The sequence below is a fragment of the Castor canadensis genome, chromosome 3 (assembly GCF_047511655.1).
Source record: "Castor canadensis chromosome 3, mCasCan1.hap1v2, whole genome shotgun sequence".
Lineage (NCBI taxonomy): Eukaryota > Metazoa > Chordata > Mammalia > Rodentia > Castoridae > Castor > Castor canadensis.
In genome coordinates, this window is record NC_133388.1 from 67,194,188 (window position 1) to 67,203,635 (window position 9,448).

At 45.2% G+C, this 9,448-nt stretch overlaps 1 protein-coding gene across 2 annotated transcripts; it reads right to left on the bottom strand.

Moving 5' to 3' along the window:
- Window positions 1–2,050: 2,050 nt before the first annotated feature.
- Window positions 2,051–6,919, bottom strand: Sstr1 (somatostatin receptor 1). Of its 2 annotated transcripts, none has more exons than XM_074068117.1 (2): window positions 6,295–6,919; window positions 2,051–5,892 (listed from the first exon to the last, which is right to left on the bottom strand). In XM_074068117.1, exon 2 carries the CDS (start codon window positions 5,531–5,533, stop codon window positions 4,358–4,360), a length of 1,176 nt encoding a protein of 391 aa, XP_073924218.1. In that variant the 5' UTR covers window positions 5,534–5,892; window positions 6,295–6,919; the 3' UTR covers window positions 2,051–4,357. The 2 variants fall into 2 exon arrangements, with proteins under 2 accessions (XP_073924218.1, XP_073924219.1); XM_074068118.1 differs by having other exon boundaries at window positions 6,135–6,919.
- Between the last annotated feature and the right edge of the window lie 2,529 nt (window positions 6,920–9,448).

Genomic DNA, 9,448 nt, shown 5'->3' on the forward strand with positions numbered 1-9,448 from the left:
AATCCTTTTGCTTTCATATCATGTTTAAATTTCCCTTATTGTTATTGATTTACCAGGGATTGTCATTGTGATATTTCCATAGATACCTTGAATGTATTTTGAACAAGTTCACCCCCCATTATACTCCCTTTTTTTTTGTTACTGTGTTTTGTGAGCTCTCCCCACTGTCACAGTGAGCGCTGTGAGCATCTATTTGTCATTTCAGTGCAGTATGTGTCCTTTCTGAAATAATACCTTGGAATAAAAAAGGGACTGAGCCCAGATTTTCAAAATATGGCCTGCTACCAAAGAAGTTTATGTCTTTTGGAAGCTTTATATGGTATCTCTATTCTTTGTTTAAAATGGGTTGGAAATATAATTTTTAATGTATTTTCATACTATTCTCCAGTAGATCTTCTTGCAATTTTACTCAAACCAAAACTACACATTCAAAATTTTGAGCAATAGAGTTAAAATGGGTGAGACATCAAAATTTTTAAATATGATCCTTTTCTATGAGTATTGTCTGAGAAGATGTTCTGGGAAAATGACTCTGAGAATGTAGAGGTCGTGTGTAAGTGAGATAACAGGTCGTAAACACCAAACTGATACATTGCAACTTCCTCCATAAATCATGTTTCACTTCATTCTTTCCTTCTGAGGGAGAGAAGTATCTTTTCCTAGAGTACTTCTTCCTGCTGTAGCATACTGAGGGCTAAGACTGAAGGATTAAATTCTATTAATTCCTTCTAGCATGAAGGTGATGTGGGGAGCATGGAATGTTTTAATAAGTGAAGATGACAAAGGTAAAAAGGAATATAAAACACCTGAGAAAGTCACAGAAAAAGAAGAGACATGATCAGATAGAGGAGATCCTAACAGTCACTGAGAGGGTGGCCGAGGGTCTGCAGTAGTAGTGCAAGGTCACTCCTCAGCAGAGGCAGACCATAGGGCTGGTGGGCTGGGTGAGGTCCATGGAAGACTCTGGGGGCACTGCAGACTGCAGGAGCTCAGGCATAGCTCTCACCAAGCTAGGAGATCAGGCTACAGGCTGGCAGCTGTGAATTTCATCCAACTATAGTCAGGAAGCAACCAAGTAGACAGGAGACCTGATGCCAGAGGGCAAAAAAGGCTTAGACTAATGCTCAGATTAAAGCCAAAATAACAAAATAAAGGGGCTGGAGATGTAGCTCAGTGATGGAGCATGGTTAGCATGCTGAAAGCCCTGGACTTGAGTTCCAGGACACACACAAGAAGCATTTTCTATACCCATCTAACTTATAAGTTTAGCTTTCCACTTGCCATCTTTGTAATAATAAAAATAAGAAAGTCCAGCTATCTTTAGTCATATGGAGTTAAAGTATAGAACTGTATAGTACAGGGTACATGCAGGCATTTCAAGCCCTCCTCCCCCGCTCTGGTCCTGGAATCTCTATATCCTGATATCAACTATCATTTGCTTGGAAAACACTTCTTTCACTCACTTTGCTGTGAACATAAAACTGCTATAAAAATAAAGTCTGTTAAAAAAAAATACTCCCCTCGTGCCTTCTTACATTCTTCCAGGATGCAAATAGCCATAATTGAACAAAGCATAAAATATGCCCTCTGATGTTGAAACCTGATTTTTCTATTACTTTTACACATTGCTTTCTACAACACTTTTAAGAGATACTTTCCCTCCCATTATCTTTCTTCAAGATGTAAATCAGCAATTACTTAGCTCTCACAACAAAGTCTAAGGTCATAAGTGAGGACAGGCAGTAATTTAATCTGTGAGAAATGGAGATTGTCTGGTTAGTTTGGTGACAAGAGTGCAACCTGGGACAACATTCCTTCCTAGTCATCTCTCTCTCTCTCTCTCTCTCTCTCTCTCTCTCTCTCACACACACACACACACACACACACACACACACACAAGATTCTCTTCTTAAAAGAATTTACAGCACAAATGCAATCTTGGTAAAAATTTCCAAAGCAAATCTGAAATCTTAAAATCTAAGTGTATGTGTGTTCAATAATCCATTGAAAAATAAGATTCAAATGGAAGTCAGACAACTAGAAACAGCATAATACATCTGTTTATTTAGTTAATATTATAGTGGTAACATGTTAAGAGGTTTGCATCCTGTAAACAGAATAATGATGAATTCAACTTGTAAATTTCACTGTTCTTAACCATTAAAAATCTATTTAACAGAAGAGTTATCATAGATTATTATTCAGGGACAGAACTCAACTTTCTGATTTATGATCAAAGTATATTTATTCATTAGGTTAAACAAAACATAGAGACAGTTTCAACTCCTGCCTACTGCTTTTAGAAAAGCACAATTGTTCTTGAAATGAATATACACAAAACTTCTTTTCCAGTAGAGAATTCAACCATTGTGTATCACCTCAGTGAAAGGACCTGAGAATCCCATATTCATTATCTTAGTGCCACTCTAACACACTGGGCTACTTAAACAATGGACCAATCAACCAGCATGTATTTAGTGCCTCCTGTGTACAAACCAGCATACTAAAGCAATACAGGAAATACAAAGAAGTATAGTTTCACTTGATCTTTGCCCTGCTCAGATTTCCAATGTACTTAGTAAGGTTAAATGTAGACACAAATTATTTCACTTCCAACATCCTCAAAAAAGTGACTCTGTTAACTAGATTGTATGCAAAAATTATCTGTGCTGGGACCCAGAAGAAACAAGTATATCCTCAGCAGTAAGAAAAATTTTTGAATTATATTTCTTAGCAGTAGGTTTGACTGCTACTTGATCCTCTGTCACTGTTTGTGGTTTACTTGGAATTATTTCATGGACTTGTGACAATGGCGCAAGATCAATAAATATAAATATATATAATATGTGCATATACACGTATACAGCCGAATTACATAGAGTGCGATGTTTCCCCTATGTGTGTTTCCTGGGGTGCCAGGATTTTAGGACTTTTCACTCTGCCTGAAGAAGAGGTTAACCTACATTGTCATTTATTTATTATAAGACAAGAGACTACAATAAGAAAAGTATGAAAAATCTCTAAACTTCACTGGACACAGGCAAAAGTAGAAAGACTAGAGGAAAGGTTAAGAAGGCCCATGAAAGACAAGGTTTTGAAGGGTCCTTGCAGTGGGGAGGGAGCTTTCCTCCATTCCTTTTCCATTCTAACCCCATGGTACCCAAGAAAAGCCCTGCTAAGCAAGTGTAGAGAAGAAAAGCAGAAACACGTTTTCCCAAAACCATAAATAAATAAATATGTTAAACAAGAAAATAATTTATTAGGCACCGCTTGAAAGGCAGCAACCTTCACGAGCCAGGCAGTTCACAGTCTGGAGCCTGCAGGCTGAGGTGACAAGACCAGCTTTGGCCAAGGCTGTAAAGTTGTCATTCTATGTTTCTCCGCCCTGGGAGCCAGATATTTGACAAAAACTGGAGCAGAAAACAGTAAGTTGCTATTGGCTCCTGCAGAAACTTGGGCTAGGGAAAAAACCAAGCAGAGCAACAGCGGTGCTTTGCAAAGTATGCCCCTGGGAAAGTGCGCCCACTCTGCCCAGCCTAACTCAGAAGCGCATTGCCCAGGAGCACGCTGGGTCATTGCAACCCTGCGCACTTCTACGACACCCCCACCCCAACCCAGGACTCTAAATTCCTCCTTGCTCTCGGCTTGTGTGTGTGTGTGTGTGTGTGTGTGTGTGTGTGTGTGTGTGTGTGTGTGTGTTCTAAGCACCTGACTTTGCTCTGAGTGGAGTGGGAGCGGGTGGTGTGGTCCAGGAAGGTTGAACCTTCTCCAGAGAGTGGAAGAAAAGACCATTAGCTTAGTTCATTCTCTTGTCCGACTTCCCTTAAAGTAAAGCTGTGCAAAAGAAGAGTGATAGTTCAGGACAGGGTTAGGGGCACCTAGCCGAGCTGGCCAGCTGACCCGCGTCTTGGCAGGAGGGCTGAAGGCTAGCTGGAATCTCACCCGAGGGAAACCTGTGGTGGTGACTGTGGCTCAGCTTAAACAAAAATAAGGGCTCGAAGGAGTGAGGATCAGAGTTGGAGACGTTAAAGGGTTCGTTCGTCATCTGCACAGTCAGGACTATAAAGTAGGATTGAAATTACAGGGTGTGGGGGAATTGAGGAGTTTGGAGGAGCAAGTGCAGTGTAGGAAGGGGAGGAAAAGCGGGAGTCCGAGAAGATTGCCCAAAGCCTTCCCAGTTTATAAGCAAAGCTCTCAATTCTACCGTGATCACAACCACTTTCCCAGTTCCATCCACTCGAGGCGCGCGGTATCCTAGACCGCTAACACACTCAGGGCACCCGGGTGCCCCGGATAACACCCACTCGTACCCGGCCTTCCCTTCTCCTCACTCTCCCTCTCCCTGCAGGGCCCCAGTTCAAAGCGTGGTAATTCGGGAAGTGCAAGTGCCATTACGAAAGACTCCTCCCGACTCCAGGTTCTCGGGCTGAAAGTCCTCCACGCTGTAGGCACGGCTCTTGAGGGCCGTGGCGTAGTAATCGACCGGCTCCTCGGCGGCGTTGTCCATCCAGCTGAGGCACAGGATGCGCTGGAAAGAGCGTTTGAAGTTGTCCGAGAGGAAGCCGTAGAGAATGGGGTTGGCACAGCTGTTAGCATAGCCAAGGATGACCGACAACTGGCTCACGGTGGCGTCGTCCTGCTCAGCGAACACGTTGACCAACTGCACCACGTAGAAAGGCATCCAGCAGATGACAAACACCATCACCACCATCATCACCATTAGAGTAATCTTGCGCTCTGAGCGCTTGCGCTGCTGCCAGCCGGCCTTGAGAGCCACCATGCGCATCTTGGCGATGATGAGCACATAACACAGGCAGATGGCCCCGACGGGCAGCAGGAAGCCCATGAGAAATGTGTACAACACGAAGCCCACCAACCAGCGCTGGGCAGGCTCGGGCATGAGCATGTTGCAGGCCACCGTGCCGTCGCTGTTGGCCGCAGTGCGGGAAAAGACCACGATGGGCAGGATTACAAGCAGCGATAGCACCCACACGCCCAAGTTCACCACCTTGGCCACGGTGGGTCGACGGTAGCGAGCAGCCTTGATGGGGTGCACCACAGCCACATAGCGGTCCACACTAAGCACTGTCAGACAGTAGATGCTGGTGAACATGTTGACAGCGTCCACGCTGAGCACGAGGCGGCAGAGCAGCGCACCGAAGGGCCAGTGGCGCAACAATGTGGAGGTGACCAAGAAGGGCACGCTGAGCATGAGCAGCTCATCAGCAATGGCCAGGTTTAGGATGTAGATGTTGGTGGCCGTCTTCATCTTGGCGTAGCGCAGGATCACATAGATGACCATGGAGTTGCCACATAGTCCCACCAGGCACACCACGGAGTAGATGAAAGAGATGAGGATGGCGCTCCCCTGCCCCTCGCTTAAGGTCCCGTTTTGGGACGCGTTTCGTCCGGGCTCCTCCATGCCGTCCGCAGCGCCGGCCCCAGCGCCCCTGCTGCAGCCGCCTTCACCGCAGCTGCCCGGGCTTGGGCTAGGAGAAGAGGAAGGAGAGGAGGCGGTGCCATTGGGGAACATCCCAGCTGAGGGGAGCCAGTGGGACTGTCGGCGCTGGGGCGCCCTCCTTGCGCCTCCGCCGCCTGCGTCCTCCCTGGACACCCGGCCGCTCGCCTGCAGCTCAGCGCTTCCTGGCGCCTCGGGGTAGAGCGCAGCAGCTAAGGAGAAAGCGGCTCCTACCAGCGCCGGTGGGGCGCATCGCCCGGCTGTTGCTTACGCGCTGCCTCTTGCCGCTCTGGGGCGCCTGGGCACATCGGTGAGTGGCGAAGGCAGGCCAAGAGGGTAGAGCCCAGCGCCGCACAGCCCAGCGCCGCACAGCCATTAACTGGCGCTGGTTTGGGCTGGTGAATGATTAATAGGCACCACCATCGCGTCAGCAGCTACGAAAAAGACGGAGGGGGGAGCAGGCGTGGGGGAGAGAAAAAGAGGGAGGGCATATAGGTGGTTTGTCCCGCTCCCCCAGTTTTTTTCCCTTTCCCAGTTGAGTAGGCTCAACTCGAGCGGCTGCTTCGGGTTTCCCTCGCTGCACCTTTACCCATTCCTGGGGAGTTTCTCTGCCTTTCTTGGGGGTAGGTACCAGTCAAGGGTGTAGATTCTGTCCCACCCCCAACACCACTCCTACCAGAGACTGAAGAGAACCCCAAATGCAGGTGTCTGGAGTTCTTTCCAGTTTCCTTTAGTTGCTGTCCGCTCCAGGAGGGGCTCCTGTCCCCCTCCGCGGTCGCGCTGTCGGGGAACCCTAACCCTCCTACCTCCCGCCGGGTTTGCCCAGCCCGTCAGACCTGCGGCAGGTAATCCGGGGTGGAGTGGGTAGTGGTGGTGGTTGGGGCTCGTTCCCAAAGGGCGGTATCTTCAGATCGCTGCATAGATGGCCTTTGCAAACTGCATGTGCCGACTGGTGGCGTGCTGACGTTCTTCCAGAGGTCCAACTCCCTTTGAAGCCAGCCCCAGCACAACTGCCAACGCAAATACTCGGAGTCGTGGAAACTGACCCTAAGCCATGAGCACTGTAAGCACCAAACACCCAAGGGCGCGTTAGGGGATTCTGAGTAACACGGCTGGCAGCTCTTTCGCGGGCGGGAGTGTTCGGGGGACTGAGTGAACCTCGGCAAATATCTTAATAAAGCTTGTAGTGCCCAGAACCTCCGGCATCTCCCAGAGGAATATCGACTGCAGAAATGGGGACGCGCGGCTGGGAGCCCTGCAGGAGCCCGATGCTCCCTCCTGAACGCGCCAGGCGCAGTATTGGAAATCCATCTAGGTGTTCACTCTAGAAAGATAAGGCTGAGCGGCTCAGAACAGCTCCGCCTGCGTCCGTGTTGTACTTTGAACCCTGGAGAGTTGGCTGCAGAGAAAAGAGGTGGAGAGCACGTGAAGACCTGGGCAGGTGGCAAGCGTGCCAGCTCCTCTAAATCCACGTGAACAGATAACCAGACCTGTCACCAACCCGAAGATCATTAGGACGACATTCGGAATTTCGGTGACATATTAAAGATATACCAGACCCTTCAGGTATGACCCCTCTCTAGTACAATGCCTAAACCATTAAAGACACACATCTATGTAGGCATGCCTGAAGTTCCCAAAGTTAATTTTGGGAACTGAGCAGTTTTCATGTAAGAAAGAATGGAAGTTCAATTACCATCATTTTCAAATGACCCCTGAAACTTTCCATCACTGTAAGCCTAGTATCTCTTTGGCCTTCCAGTTGAAGGAAGATCTGATTCTTTTTCACAAATGTTGCTTTGCCATATCAAGATCCCTGTAAATCTTTGTCTAAAACATGCTAAGTTCCAGGAAGACTGACCAGCTGCAGTGTAGTGCTCAGCCTATTAAAATTAAACACAAAAAAAGCTACAATTTCTAATGTCTTGGTGCTTTATCTGGGTAATCATTTACATATACTATATGTGCTTTAGTTATCAAAACTCAGTGCTCCTGGAAAGGAAAGAATAACTTGTAGTGTGTTGATGATAACAATCAGAGATTAAAATAAGGCATGTGGGCAAAGGACACAGAATTGTTAATGAGAAAGGTGTTTAAGACTGGAATTTGAAATTCCAGAATGCTGAAACTATTTAACTCATTGTGTTTGCTACACAAATTGCCTTATCTAAAGTGGAATGTGGAATTGGTATTCAGTAAATGTCTCTTTTTCTTAAAAAAAAAATACAGCACATACAGAGAGAAAAAAATGTTCATCAGGTTAAAAAATAAAGTAGTGGGTTTTGTCCAAAAAGAGCATGCTACCAGTCAACCCTGGTAATGGGTTAGATGCCCCTGCCAATCACTGACTAAAGACACCTGGCTGTATTTCTGTGGTCTGGCATTGCAACAGTCATCATTTATAGGCATTGACTTTGATCATGGTCGCTCCAGGGGAAGTGGATGATGGGAGTTGGTAAAAGACAGCTTTGTTGTTAGAATTTCATTAAGTTCTCTTTGCAGTTCATCCTAGAAAAAATCTTCAATAAAGTCATGGTTTCCCATACAAAAAAAAAAAAAGAAGAAGAAGAAGAAGAAAACAACTGAAGACATGGCATGAGCATGCTTTTCACTTATGAAATAGATTTTAAGATGGCACATTTATTCATAAGAAGAGATTGACAATGAGATACCACTCATAATAATTTTTATAAGAAAATAAATGTTGACAAGGATGTGGACAAATTGGCACATTTTGCTGGTGGGAATAAAACAGTGATGCAGCAATTTCAGTGATTCTTTAAAAAGTTTAAAATAACTACAGGGGAGGAGGACATGGGAAGATGGTGGCTTGAGGCCAGCCCTGCTAAAAAGTTAATAAGATCCCATCTCAAAAACAAGCTGGGTGTGGTGGTGTAAGCAATGTCTATAATCCCATCTGCTCAGGAGGCAGAGGTAACAAGATCTAGGGCCCCAGGCTGGTGCTGGGCAAAAGCATGAGCTCCTACCTGAAAAGTGAACTAAAGCAATAAATGTTTTAGTGGTAGAGCACTTGCCTAGCAAGCACAGGAATAGGTTCTGAGTTTATACCACCACTACTGCAAAAAGTAAAAAATAACATTGAAAAGAGAATTACCCTAAGACTCAGCAATTCTACCTCTGTCTTTGTCCCTCAAAACTGATAGCAAGTATTGGAACAAAACACTTATGCATGCGTGTTCTAATACCCAAAAAGTAGAAACAACCCAAATAGTCACCAGTGAAGGTATATCCAAATTATAAACAATAAGCAAAATATGCTGCATCCACACAATGGAATATTATTCATCATTAAAAAAGAATGAAGCACTGAAAACATGCTACAATACACATGAACCTTGAAAATCCTATGCAAAGTGAAAGAATTAGACACAAAAGGTCACATATTCCCTGATTCACTTTATATGACATGTACAGGAGAGGCAGACATGTAAAGGCAGAAAGCAGAGTGATGGCTGTCAGTGGCCAGAGGAAGAGGGAAATGGGAAAGAACTGCTTGATAAGCATGAGGTTTCTTTTTGCAGTGAGACAGTGATGATGATTGTATAACATTGTGAATATACTAAAAGCCACTGGATTGTACAGCTTAAAATGACTAAAACTGTGGATTTTATTTTATGGGCTTTTACTTCAATAAAAAGGAGTGACTGAAGTGAATATAATCCATACAGTGTCTTTTCAGCCATGCATTTCTTATCCTTGTATCTGAACCAACCTCTGAACAAACAAAACCAAACCCAAAATGTGGTACTTCTGAGCTAAGCAATATGTGGATTGGAATTACAGCTGTTTTTCAAGTTATATTAAAAGCAGGAGTCCAGTTAGAAATCTGTCTTTCCCTCAGACCTCAATGTAATATAAATATTTCTCAAAGAAACAAGAAAATTGATATCAGCATGTGGCTGCAATAATGCTGAAAGACCTCAATCTGTGAAAAGTTAGGATGCAACAATCATTTTGTTAAAACTTTTA

Excerpts from the sequence above, each read along its gene's own strand:
- Sstr1 (XM_074068117.1), bottom strand. The coding sequence starts at position 5,533 with ATGTTCCCCAATGGCACCGCCTCCTCTCCTTCCTCTTCTCCTAGCCCA.